We start from the raw sequence: 14,240 nt of genomic DNA on the forward strand, positions 1-14,240 counted from the left end.
CGTTCTCTTATCTCTTACCTCCTTCCACTTCTGACTTGCAATAACTTTCTCCTCTGGAGTTCCACCATATCTTAACACCTCTATTACAGCACTTACCACACCTATTTCATCGTTTAGCTGTTTTTCTCGCCTTTTCCCTTGACTAGAATGTCATCTCTCTGCACCACTACCTTCTAACATAGAACCTTACAGAAACAGACACCTAGTAATTGTGGAATGGACACGCTAATGCATGAATAGACCTTGGGTGCTTCATCAAATTAAAGAAGAAAGTATCACTTAGGTAGACTAAGGTTTAGACTCTTACCTGTTTAGAGTTGGTTAAATACAATTTTGCTCCCAAATTTAAAATCTGCAATTTTACTAGATCATCTTCACTAGTGAAGCCTTTAGCCATCTTCCTCAAAACATCAGGGGCAATTTTAGGAACTCGTTCACAATTTTCTCCAATTAGCCAAAGAATACTTGCTCTAGCCACAGGAACCTAATATTAAAAGCAGATTATATAGTTACAAGTAAGATAATCATACGCTTCTTAATGTTAACATAGAAAAGGTTTTAAATATTATAAAGGTTTTGCATCCATTCATGTAATGAATATCTAGGAAGTGCCCTTTCAGTTATGGATTTTCTTCAGTTATCAAAAAATAAACACCCAGGAAAATATCATTAAAGGTGCTTTTAGAGATAATGCCTTAGAAAAGATTAACGGAGAAAAAAAAAAAATCATTGGTCAAGAGTCTTGATTCCGTCAGCGATGTGCAAGTTCTTGGGCCAAAGTTGGCTAGCCATGCCCATTTGTTTATGTATTATTGGTGTAGCTTTTGCACTACAATAGCAGAGGTAAGCACAATTGACCTCTGAACAATACAGGTTTGCACTGCAGAGGGTCCACTTATATGCAGATTTTTATTTCAATAAACACAGTATAGTGCTGTAAATGTATTTTCTTTTCATTATGATCTTCATAATAACATTTTTTCTCTAGCTTATTTTATTGTAAGAATTCAGTGTATAATACATGTAACAAAAAAAAATATGTGTTAATCAAGTGTTTATGTTATCGGTAAGGTTTTTGGTCAATAGTGGGCAATTAGCAATTAAATTCCGGAGGAGTCAAAAGTTAAATCTGGATTTTTGACTGTAGGAGGGAGGGGTCGGCACCCCTAACCCCTGCATTGCTCGGGTGTCAACTGTTGTCACAACAAAAACCATAAAGCTGAAAATATTAACTATCTAGCAACTTACAGAAAAGGTTTGCTGACCTCTGCTCTAGGGCACTTATTAATAAATAATAAACCTCAAGGCCCATAAAAATCATCTTGAGTTCTTATTAAAACTACAGGGATTTGGTACGAGGTCCAAAATAACAGTTTTGCTGTGGGGCTCAGGAATCCACATTTTATGAGGCATCATAGATGATTTCTGAGATAGGTGGTCTGCAAACCATGTTTTGAGAATCCAATGGTTAATGGAGAAAAAGGAATACATTCATTAAAGACTATGATTCTAAATCAAAGCTGCTCTTGTCCTCTAAGTATCTGCACCCACAACCCTGGGAATATATAAAACTGATGAGATCATCAAGGTCTGCTTATAAAATCATGAATCCTGGTCTATTAAGGAGAAGATAAATTTGTCCAATGTTGCACTTTGGCATTGTATTTTTTTTTAATAAAGTACATTTCAATATAATTTGTTTCTTAAAAAAACTGTTTTAGTACAAATTGGAAACCTTCCATCAGTACCATTAAGACCAACATTTTAGAGTATGCAAATTAGTTTTATTACTATTTGTTTATATGTATCCTCCCTTACTCTAAAAGAGATTTGAAGGGGTATGTAAATTAGTTTCTGTGAACATTTTCACCTAGTACAGAAAATTTGTTTATAATAAATGAAAGAGCCAATGACTATCATTAAGAGGTAGCATCACAAAGAGAGATAATACTCTTCCTATGAAATCCTTTCCAATTCCTCAAATGAAGTTCTAATATTTTCACTATAGTTTCACAGCTGTACAGGGCACAACCATTAAAGAAGAAAGTGAGAATACAGCCCTTTGCACAACTTAAATTTTATCACAATATCCACCATCTCGAATTCTTCCAAAACATCCATTTTATGAAATAGTATAAAATTATTAAAACACTCCTAAGTTGGGTATTTCGCCAGAAGGGAAATAAGGTCATCCAAAAGCTTTAAAATCAAAGTATATATTTTCAAATACTATGACAATAGCATTATCTTGAAATTAATATTAGAATAAGTTTAGTAAAAAAGATGAAATCACAATACTCATGTAAGAAGTTTAAGTACCAAGAATAAATAATAAGTATAAAACAAATGCTATTACAAATCTATTCATGAAGTATGACAAAAGTGATATCCTTACTGTACACTGATTTCTGGAAAGAAAGAGGCTATTTCCAATGTTCCAAAGGTTACACTGCATTAAGACCTTACTCCCAATCTATTATTTTAAATTGGGCTAAAGAACAGTAATTGAGTGGTACATTAAATTTTCTGGTATGAAGCAATTCAAGTTGCCTGCTTTGATGACAGGTACCTCTAAATAAGAATATATGTGCAAATTCAGATTTCGGTTATGCTAGATTTACTTTTCTTAAATATTTTATTATACATTGCTGGTATAAAAATTAGAATTCTAGGACATATTCCAACCTACTACCCCACTTTAAGTAATCTTCTTCTGGTAACGCAGTTACAATTGTTTTTTGCAATTAAAAAGACAATCCCAAAAGTTTTAAGATTCTGTATATTCCTATTCATTAATATACTAAGATTAAAATAATGTTTAAACACTGTAAACATTAATAATGCATAATTTAAAACACAACTCTTTGGAAAAAAATTAAAATCAATACATTCTAATGCTCACAATGAAAATCTCAAGATGGTGGTGTTAGAGGGCAGGGTAATAGTCAGAGGTTCCAGAATTAAGGTAATAAAATTTCCAAGGAAACATAAAAACCTTTGAAAACTTTTCCACAACAAGAAATAATATCAATATAAATGTATTTATTCCAAATTTTTGGTGATGGCAATTTTTTTTTTTAAAAGCTTAGGAAATCAACAAACACACTGTTTTTGTGCATTTGGCTGGAATCAGAATCATAAGATTTTCAGATTCCAGTCATATCTTTCTCTTCCAGTTATGTTCCAGAACTCTCATTCGTACATCACCGATACTATGATTCATGTATGTACCATAGTATCAATGGTCTTTCAAAGATTTAAAGCAACCAAAAAGAGAGCAAGATAGAAAATTAGTCACCTTTTGTTCTCCATGGTCTTCTCAACCACAGAATAAATAGGACACTGAACTAAAACCAAACTGATAATACACTCACACAAATGCTCTGATTATTAACCTCTGCTTTTTCAATATTTCAAAGACAAGCTGGATTGTAAATGACTTTGATTCTTTATTCTGAATGCCCTGAACAAGTGCTTAAGTGCACTTTTTAAACCTTCTACGAGAAGGCAGTTTCCACTGCCATTTTAACCCAGTAACTTAGCTGCAAAAACAAATAATGATTCCTAGCTGACCACAGCAGTTACAGAAAGGCATCTAGAATGATTTTACAGATCACTTTGTAAGCAGTTCAATTTAAAAGCTATTGTGTTTCGACTCTAGCCACTGCACAATGCAACAGTGTAAAATAAATCCTGCAAAAATATCAATTTTATGTATCTAAATTTGTCAAAGGCAAAATCAGTAGATATCTAAACAAACTGCAGACAAATAGCAAATGAGATCCAATAATCTGTATCAGGACTCAGTAGGCATTAATACTTTAGTATGAATTAAGTTGGGGCAGCAGGGCAAGTGTAGTTACCTTGTGACATGGCAGGCATTCGGGGAGGCACCAGGGCACTGAGTACATAAAGTACTATTTCAAAATTACTCAGTAGTCTTCACAAAATAACATCTTTTAATTATTCTTTTATGATATTAACTCATCTGTCCCATTAAACACTATGTGTAACCCTGGTTCAACAATCTTCATGTAGCATGCATTTTATTCTGGAAGGACTTTGGTCCAAAAGCAGTATTTAATACAAAGGATATTCCAAAGAATAAAATATTCACAATCAGAATATATAAGTTGACTGCACTACAGATCTATATCTTATTCAATTTGAATTTAAAAGTAGAATTAATTTAAATTTTAGTGTTCATGTGTTTAGCTATGTCACTTAATAAATAGCAAATGGGATCTAAGTCTTGAATACAACAAAACCCAGGTTTCTTTTTTAAAAAAATTATATAGCCAACATCTACTGAGTTCTCACCATGTGTCTGCGCTATTTTTAAGACTCTACCTGTTTCCTGGCACAAAAACAGACACTCAGATCAATGGAACAGAACAGAGAACCCAGAAATGGACCCACAAATGTATGGCCAACTAATCTTTGACAAAATAGGAAAGGATATCCAATGGAATAAAGACAGCCTCTTCAGCAAGTGGTGCTGGGAAAACTGGACAGTGACACACAGAAGAATGAACCTGGACCACTCTCTTACACCATACACAAAAATAAACTCAAAATGGATGAAAGACCTAAATGTAACACAGGAAGCCATCAAAATCCTTGAGGAGAAAGCAGGCAAAAACCTCTTTGATCTTGGCCGCAGCAACTTCTTACTCAACACATCTCCGGAGGCAAGGGAAACAAAAGTAAAAACGAACTATTGGGACCTCATCAAAATAAAAAGCTTCTGCACAGTGAAGGAAACAATCAGCAAAACTAAAAGGCAACCAACAGAATGGGAGAATATTTGCAAACTAACTATCAGATACAGAGTTAGAATCCAAAATCTGTAAAGAACTTATCGAACTCAACACCCAACAAACAAATGATCCAGTGAAGAAATGGGCAAAAGACATGAATAGACACTTCTCCAAAGAAGACATCCAGATGGCCAACTGACACATGAAAAAATGCTCAACACCATTCATCATCAGGGAAATACAAATCAAAACCACAATGAGATATACCACCTTACACCTGTCAGAATGGCTAACATTAACAATTCAGCCAACAACAGCTGTTGGCAAGGATGCGGAAAAAGAGGGATCTCTTTCGCATTGTTGGCAGCAATGCAAGCTGATGCAGCCACTCTGGAAAACACTATGGAGGTTCCTCAAAAAACTAAAAATAGAACTCCCCTACGACCCAGCAATTGCACTACTAGGCATGTATCCAAGGGATACAGGTGTGCTGTTTCGAAGGACACATACACCCCCATGTTTATCGCAGCGCTATCAACCATAGCCAAAGTATGGAAAGAGCCCAAATGTCCATCGATGGATAAATGGACAAAGAAGATGTGGTATATATATATATATAATGGAGTATTACTCAGCAATCAAAAAGAATGAAGTCTTGCCATTTGCAACTACACAGATGGAACTGGAGGGTATTATGCTAAGTGAAATGAGAGAAAGACAAATATCATATGACTTCACTCATATGAGGACTTTAAGACACAGAGCAGATGAACATAAGGGAAGGGAAGCAAAAATAATATAAAAACAGGGAGGGGGACCAAACATAAGAGACAAATATGGAGAACAAACAGAGGGTTACTGGAGGGGTTGTGGGAGGGGGGATGGGCTAAATGGCTAAGGGGTATTAAAGAATCTACTCCTGAAATCATTGTTGCACTATATGATAATTTGGATGTAAATTAAAAAATTAAATTAAATACATACATACATACCTACATAAATACAAGACTTTACCTGTTTTCTCAGTCTGTTATCATAAAAACCTTAGAAAGCAAGATGTACCATTATTCCCACTTGATATACGAGGAAACAGGGCACAAAGGAGTTAAGAAACTTGCCCAACATCTTACAGTTCGTCAGTGGTAGAACTAAGACCAGAAGTCCAAATAAAACCTGGAATCCACGGTTCACCATAGCCATTGGGCAGAGACAAAACAAGTGTACTATCTATACCAGGAAAAATACCAGCCAGCAAAACAAGAAGACTGGTTCTGGTCCTAGACTGATCATGTATATCATGGAGACAGATAATTTCACATCAGGGGGCCTCATTTACTCATTCATCAAACGAAGTATTCCCCCTTTGGCCATGTCCTTTGGCCACAGTGTACAATGGCTCCCTTATAGGCTAGATGTAGGTTTGTCATATGTGGCCTTTATTATGTTGAGGTATGTTCCTTCTACAACCAGTATGTTAAAGGTTTTGATGTGCTTTTTATCTTTCACCTTATTGCTGTGATATATTATATTTATTGATTTGCATGTATGAAACCAGTTTTGCATCCTAGGGATAAATCCCATTTGGTCATGACGTATAATCCTTTTGATGTGTTCTTGGAGCACCTGGGTGGCTCAGTCAATTGAGTGTCCGACTTCGGCTCAGGTCACGATCTCGTATTTCTTGAGTTTAAGCCCCGCATAGGTCTCTGTGCTGATGGCTCAGAACCTGGAGCCTGCTTCAGATTGTCTCCCTCTCTCTCTCTGCCCCTCCCCCATTCACACTGTCTCTCAAAAATAAACATTAAAAAAAAAATTTTTTAATGTGTTCTTGAATTCAAGGTGCTAATATTTTGTTGTAATTTTTCATCTATATTTATCATGGATATTAATCGATAGCTTTCTTTTCTTGTGGGATCCTTACTTGCTGTTTCTTAACCTTTTTTCATATCTTTTCAAAGAATCAGCTCTTGGTTTTACTGATCCTTTCTATTATTTTTCTGGTCTCTATTTCACTTATTTCTGCTGTGATCCTTCTTATTTTCTTTCTTCCGTGAGCTTTGGGGTTTATTTTGTTCTTTTTCTAGTTCTTTGAGATGTAAAGTTAGGTTGTTTTTTGAGATCTGCTTTTTCTTTTTTTTTTTTTTTTTAGGTTTTAACCACTTTTGGAAGTTTTATCTTCTTTTTTTTTCCTTTATTCTTTTAAATTTAATTTTTTAAAATTTACATCCAAATTAGTTAGCATATAGTGCAACAATGATTTCAGGAGTAGATTCCTTAGTGCCCCTTACCCATTTAGGCCATCCCCCTCCCATAAGCCCTCCCGTAACCCTCAGTTTGTTCTCCATAGTTATGTCTCTCCTGTTTTGTCCCCCTCCCTGTTTTTATATTATTTTTATTTCCCTTCCCTTATGTTCATCTGTTTTGTTTCAAAGTCCTCATATGAGTGAAGTCATATGATTTTCATCTTTCTCTAATTTCACTTAGCATAATAACCTCCAGTTCCATCTGTGTAGTTGCAAATGGCAAGATTTCATTCTTTTTGATTGCCGAGTAATACTCCACTGTGTGTGTGTGTGTGTGTGTGTGTGTGTGTGTGTGTGTGTATACCCCATCTTCTTTATCCATCCATCCATCGATGGACATTTGGGCTCCTTCCATACTTTGGCTATTGTTGATAGTGCTGCTATAAACATGGGGGTGCATGTGTCCCTTTGAAACAGCACATCTGTATCCTGTGGATAAATGCCTAATAGTGCAGTTGCTGGGTTGTAGGGTAGTTCTATTTTTAGTTTTTTGGGGGAACCTCCATAGTGTTTTCCAGAGTGGCTGCACCAGCTTGCATTCCCAGAGATCTGATTTCTTAATATGTGTGTTCATTGATATAATCTTTCCTCTACAATTGCTATAAAGTTTCAAACCACTTTTGCTGCATACCATATTTGATACATTGTATTTTCATTTTCACTTGTTTCAAGATAATTTTTTCCTTCTGATTTCCTCTTTGACTCAATGGTTGTTTCAAAGTGTGCTGTTTAGTTTCCATATATTTGTTGATCTTTTCACCTTCCTCTTATTTTTTATTTCTAGCTTCATACCACTGTGGTCAGAAAAGACAGCTGCTATGATTTTAAGCTTCTTAAATTTGCAAATATCAAAGCTACTCTCTTAACCCCTACACCTCTCATACACAATCTGTGAGAAGTCCTGGCTTTGATAACTGGAATCAATATTAAGAGTAGATACAAAGACAAAGGCACTCTCTGGTGAGAAATGTGGTGGGAGCTCAGATGCTAACACATTTCTGTGAGTCTTACTCTTAGCTTTAAAATAATTATGTAACTGCCTTGCAAGCTTTACTAACACCTTGAGGGGAAAGAAAATTTCACCACCAGAGATATTAAAAATTGGTCCTGATAGGCTCCAAAACTTGCCTTGAACCACACAAATATGACCCCTCTTAAGAACATCAGAGTACGTATCACCCCAACTTCAAAGAAAAAAATAATACATTTCCCCCAAACTACAACTCTGTTAGTTACAGAACATTAGTTTTTAACTTTAACCAACAATGAAGGGACACAATGGAGAAGAGTTTGAAGAAAAACCAGACAGAAGCCATGGAGAATGTTTCAAAAGGGAAGAAGCAGTATATGAAGTCAAATGTTAACAAAAGATCATGAAAGACACACGAACAGCAAATTATGCACTGGGTTTAATAAGAAAACAGTGAGTGACCCTGGCAAAGGCAGTATTAGTGGACTAGTGGGGAGGCAAAATCAGACTGTGACAGACTGAGGAGTGAGTTTTAGATCAGGAAATAAAATTCTTTTCAAGTAATTCTTCAAAAAAACCTTCAGTTTTAAAGGTAGAAGGGAATGAAATAAGACCTAATAATAATGACAGCAGACACTTATGTAGTACCTATGTGCCAGAAACATCCTTAAGAGCTTTACATATATTAACTAACATAATATTTATAAAATATGAGAGGTTGTCTTTTTTTTTCCCCACTATCATTTCACAGATGGTTAAAGTATAGAAGTTTTAATGGAAAAACACAGAGATGGTAAATGGTGGAGCCAAGATTAATATTTGGTTTTAATTTAAGTACAATTTTATGATTTATAGAAAACTTGGAAGAAAAATAAACAGAGGTTTTGAGTACTCTTCACACAGATTCCCCAAATGTTATCAGCTTACTATATATTTGCTTTACTTTTCCATACATACACAGATATTTTGTTTTCTAAACTGATAATAAGTTGTAGACTTGCCCTTAAACACCAAAATACTTCGGTGCAAACTTCGTAATAAAAGGAATGCTCTGGGGCGCCTGGGTGGCACAGTCGGTTAAGCGTCCGACTTCAGCTCATGTCACGATCTCACGGTCCGTGAGTTCGAGCCCCGCGTCGGGCTCTGGGCTGATGGCTCAGAGCCTGGAGCCTACTTCAGATTCTGTGTCTCCCTCTCTCTCTGCCCCTCCCCCGTTCATGCTCTGGTCTCTCTCTGTCTCAAAAATAAACGTTAAAAAATTTAAAAAAAAAAAAAAAAAAAGGAATGCTCTTACATTACTACAGTAAAATGATTTAAAAATTAGGAATTTAAACAGTGAACCAATACTTTTATCTAATCTACAGATCTTATTGAAATTTTTCCATTTTTCCCTACCAAGTCCCTTATAGCAAAAGAAAATTAAAAATATGTGTAGCATTAAGTTGTCATATCCTTTTAATCTCTTTTAATGTGAAAAAGGTCCTGAATTTTTCTTTATATTTCATGATACTGGCATTTTAAATGAGTGCAAGCCAGTTATTTTGTAGTATACCTTCATCTGAGTTTGTCTCATGTTTCCTCTTGATTGTATCCAAGTTATTCATTTTTGGCAGAAATGCAACAGACCTGAAGCTGAGTTCTATTCAGTAGGTCATATCAGAAGGTATTTGATCCCATTGCTGGCAATGTTAACTATGTTCATTTGGTTCATGCAGCACCTGTCAGGTTTCTCCATTGTGAAAGTCAAAAGTCATTAACTTATGCTTCATAATGAAGTATCTTATGAGGGTATACTTTGAGACTGTACAGATATCCTCTTACTACTCAAACTTTCACCCCCTAGTTTTTAGCATTGCTTGATGATTCCTACCTGAATCAATTATTGTTGTGATAGCTTGCAAATGGTGATATTCCAATTCCATCATGCCTTTCATATTTATTAGTTGTTTTGCATTGTAAGAAAGAGCTTCCCTTTCTCTCATTCATTCATTCATTCCAGTGTGGACTCAAGAGAGTCTTACTCTATTCAATAGGCCATAATTCTTTTACCGTAGTTTATTTTGTTGTTCAAATTGACCAGTGAGAACCCCTTCAAGCTGGCTCTTTGTCTTTTTGACATATCTCTATCATTCTGTGAGCATTTCCTTGCTTTTTAAAGCCCAACAATATGGTCCAAGATCATCTTGCTCTTCCCTTGCCCTAGTTCTGAAACCAGTCATTTCTCTAAGCAGCCCTGGTTTCCTTTGAGTGGTGAATGGAATTTAAAAACCAAGATCTACCATAAAAAAGGAATGCAGTACTACATTCTAGAACATGCACAAACCTTGAAAATATGCTAAGTTAAAGAAGCTAGACACAAAAGGCCACTTGATATATGATTCCATTTATATGAAATATCCAGAATAAGCAAATCCATAGAGACAAAGTAGATTACTTTGTCAAGAGCTGGAGTAAAGGGAGAATCAGGAGTTTGAGCCATGGGATTCTTTATTATTATGTATTTTTTTAATTTACATCCAAATTAGTTAGCATATAGTGCAACAATGATTTCAGGAGTAGATTCCTTAATGTCCCTTGGCCATAATTTAGCCCATCCCCCCTCCCACAACCCCTCCAGCAACTCTGTTTGTTCTCCATATTTATGAGTCTCTTCTGTTTTGTCCCCCTCCCTGTTTTCATATTATTTTTGTTCCCCTTCCCTTATGTTCATCTGTTTTTTTCAAAGTCCTCATATGAGTGAAGTCATATGATTTTTGTCTTTCTCTGACTGACTAATTTCACTTAGCATAATAACCTCCAGTTCCATCCGTGTAGTTGCAAACGGCAAGATTTCATTCTTTTTGATTGCCGAGTAATACCCCATTGTGTGTGTGTGTGTGTGTGTGTGTGTGTGTGTGTGTGTGTGTACACACACACACACACACACACACACACCCCATCTTCTTTATCCATCCATCCATCGATGGACATTTGGGCTCCTTCCATACTTTGGCTATTGTTGATAGTGCTGCTATAAACATGGGGGTGCATGTGTCCCTTTGAAACAGCACATCTGTATCCCGTGGATAAATGCCTAATAGTGCAGTTGCTGGGTTGTAGGGTAGTTCTATTTTTAGTTTTTTGGGGGAACCTCCATATTGTTTTCCAGAGTGGCTGCACCAGCTTGCATTGCCACCAACAATGCAAAAGAGATCCTCTTTCTCCGCATCCTCACCAACATCTGTTGTTGCCTGAGTTGTTAATGTCAGCCATTCTGACAGGTATAATAAGGTGGTATCTCAGTGTGGTTTTGATTTGTATTTCCATGGGATTCTTTTATTAGAATGATGAAAACACACTGGAATTACACAGCAGTGATGATTGCACCATCTTATGAATATACCAAAACCCACTAAATTATATAAGAGTGAATTTTATGGTATAAAATTATATCTCAATTAAAAAAACAAAACAAGATCTGGGCACTAGCTGTGCTCATTTGTATTCGAGTATTATGCATGTAGGCCCTCTCAAAGGACAACTTAAGAAATAGATGTTTGTATACCCAATATATGCATTCATATCTATACATATAAACGTGTGTAGACACATACACACATGCATTTAAACACTCACATACATCTAGAATATAAAAACCTATGAAGTTTACACTGCTATCTCCAATTCCAATGTAACACTACAGCATTTATTGCATCCTTCCCCTTTTTCAGATTTGTAATTCCCTTCCACAACAGTGTCAAATCTTAGAAGCAGGATGTGAATCTAGATAGTTAAGGTTTCTTAGCCACTATACATTAAGATGTCCATTTATTTTAACACTATAATTTACTGACAAATATCTAGTTAAAATTCAGGAAAGATCTCTTAATTGGTACTCACCGTGATACTGTCCAAGAGTTTAGCCATATGTTTAATAATTTCACCATGTTGTGCAGGTTGCATTTGCAGTAATTTCTTAATAACAACCACACTTTCAGCAACAACTATTTCTGAAAAAGACAGAGATCATTCATATTACATATGTGTAATGCAATTCAAATGCAATATTCTTGGTCAAATGTAAATTTAAATTAACAAAATATTATACGTGTCTTAACGACAAGGTGAAAACTATAACCAGGAATAAATTTCCAAATTTTGGGGGTTCACACTGTTTTAAGCAGAAGAGTACACTTAAATTTCTAATCTCTGCTGTTGCCTCCTAGCTTCTGATACCCCTTTTCAATACCTGCCTCTTTGAGTCAAAAAAGGAAAGTGAGGTTCAATTTTGCTACACACCATAATGTTCAAGCGTCTGGTTTTTAACTACAGCTTTCAAATACTTGATTTCTACCACAGTGTGGTAATTAAGTAGTTATACAGTTCTTTGATTCCTATCAATTATAAAGTGGTAATCAAACACCTACAATCTAAGTAACTTTTTTCCAATTCTAAAGAAAACAGCAAACTAAAAACAAAAATTCCTTAAGTGGTCTGTCCAGACAAGTGAGTAGTAAGGATCATCAGTAGTAAGAAAGGTGTTACTATAGAAGTAACAGACTTCAAAGCCAGAAAGAGTAGGTTTGTGCACTGGAATGTCTCCATTTGTTGCATGAATCCACTGTCTGCCTTTCGTGACCTACTCTGTGGACTGCATCAACCAGACTCCCTTACCCCTGGCTTCCAGCTGTGTTTAGCTGATAGGAAGCACCAGCAGGAGATCAAGGGCAGAAGGAGAGCGTATTTGCTATCCACGCTCTCTCTACTGCAAGGCCTCCCTTGGCAGTGCATGCATTCCTCTTCGGAGAGTTTCAGTTCCTGGGAGTGGCTCTCTCCTGCTGAGTCTGGTCCCACTCCTCACATCCCTTCCCTTCAATTCTAGATCTGATAAAGGGGCTTCCCACTGTTGCTAGCCTGTTAGCTCCAGCGTGTTACGTCACACCTTCTTGGTTTCCCTTAATCCTGCCCACACCTTATAGGTAGTTCCTTCATTAAATTCTCTTCAATCGTTCCTTTTAAGTGTGCCATCTGTTTCTTGCCAGGGCCTTACTAATATAATAATTGGCAGTGGGAGTGGCTCCAAGGAAACAGATCCTCAAACGGATTCTGAGACTCAGTTATCAAACTTAAGTGGCTAATCACTGGTCCAGAGTTGTATTTATGGTGGCACCAGCAGAGAATTGTTGTTGAACTAGCCAGAGCACCTGAACTTATGGAATGAATCTTGCATAAACAATTATTAATGCTACTGATGCCAAAAAAAATAAGTCAACAATGCCTTCACTTATCACTTTGACATTTTTTATTAATAGGGCTTCATGGATATTAGAGCTTCCCTTGGCATACACTACAAAGATTTATTTCAATATCATACTGAAAATACTAAGATTTGTGTTTATTCTTTTCTCTGAAATATATTTTCTTATCTAGCTCCCTTTAAGAATGTAAGTGAAGGGGCGCCTGGGTGGCGCAGTCGGTTAAGCGTCCGACTTCAGCCAGGTCACGATCTCGCGGTCCATGAGTTCGAGCCCCGCGTCGGGCTCTGGGCTGATGGCTCAGAGCCTGGAGCCTGTTTCCGATTCTGTGTCTCCCTCTCTCTCTGCCCCTCCCCCGTTCATACTCTGTCTCTCTCTGTCCCAAAAATAAATAAATGTTGAAAAAAAAAATTTTAAAAAAGAATGTAAGTGAAATTTTTATCATTCTAATCATTATTAAATATACATATTTCAAACTATATATACCTATTTCTCCAGTGGAATGATAAATCAGTGTTTATACAATGCTTCAGTTTACAAAATGATGTATTTCTTTCTCTACTCACGGCAACATATGGTAGGTATCTTACTATCATTATTTTAAAGATGAAGAGAGAAATGGACTAGAATTATATGACTTTGTCCAGAATTCAAACTCAGAACGCGAATGTACAATTTTACCTCAAAATTCTAAGTTACTACATACAGCTATTACTTTTATAAAGACCACTGCTTTGAGCTTTGATGCAAACAAAGATTAAGATCCTGCTCTTGTCAAACTTACATTCTAGTAAGAAAATTTAAATGGTTATATAAGTAATTATGATGCAAAGTAAAATATAGCAAATGTGGTTTTAAGAATCTACAGTATAAAAATTTATATTTTTAAAATATAGCAAAACTAGACTAAGAAAAAATATTGTAGGGGCGCCTGGGTGGCTTGGTCGGTTGAGCGTCCGACTTCGGCTCAGGT

The 14,240-nt window shown here is 36.0% G+C and overlaps 1 protein-coding gene across 2 annotated transcripts in view; it reads right to left on the reverse strand.

The window, feature by feature from the left end:
* The window catches only part of AP3B1 (adaptor related protein complex 3 subunit beta 1), a 262,517-nt gene that overhangs the window by 114,719 nt on the left and 133,558 nt on the right, over positions 1-14,240 (reverse strand). For both annotated transcript variants that reach the window (XM_045496395.1, XM_045496398.1), the window contains exons 14-15: positions 11,913-12,022; positions 308-484 (exon numbers count right to left, since the gene is read on the reverse strand). In XM_045496395.1, the coding sequence (XP_045352351.1) occupies positions 308-484; positions 11,913-12,022 (287 nt within the window). The remainder of the gene's footprint in view (positions 1-307; positions 485-11,912; positions 12,023-14,240) is intronic.

Source organism: Leopardus geoffroyi, chromosome A1, assembly GCF_018350155.1.
Source record: "Leopardus geoffroyi isolate Oge1 chromosome A1, O.geoffroyi_Oge1_pat1.0, whole genome shotgun sequence".
Lineage (NCBI taxonomy): Eukaryota > Metazoa > Chordata > Mammalia > Carnivora > Felidae > Leopardus > Leopardus geoffroyi.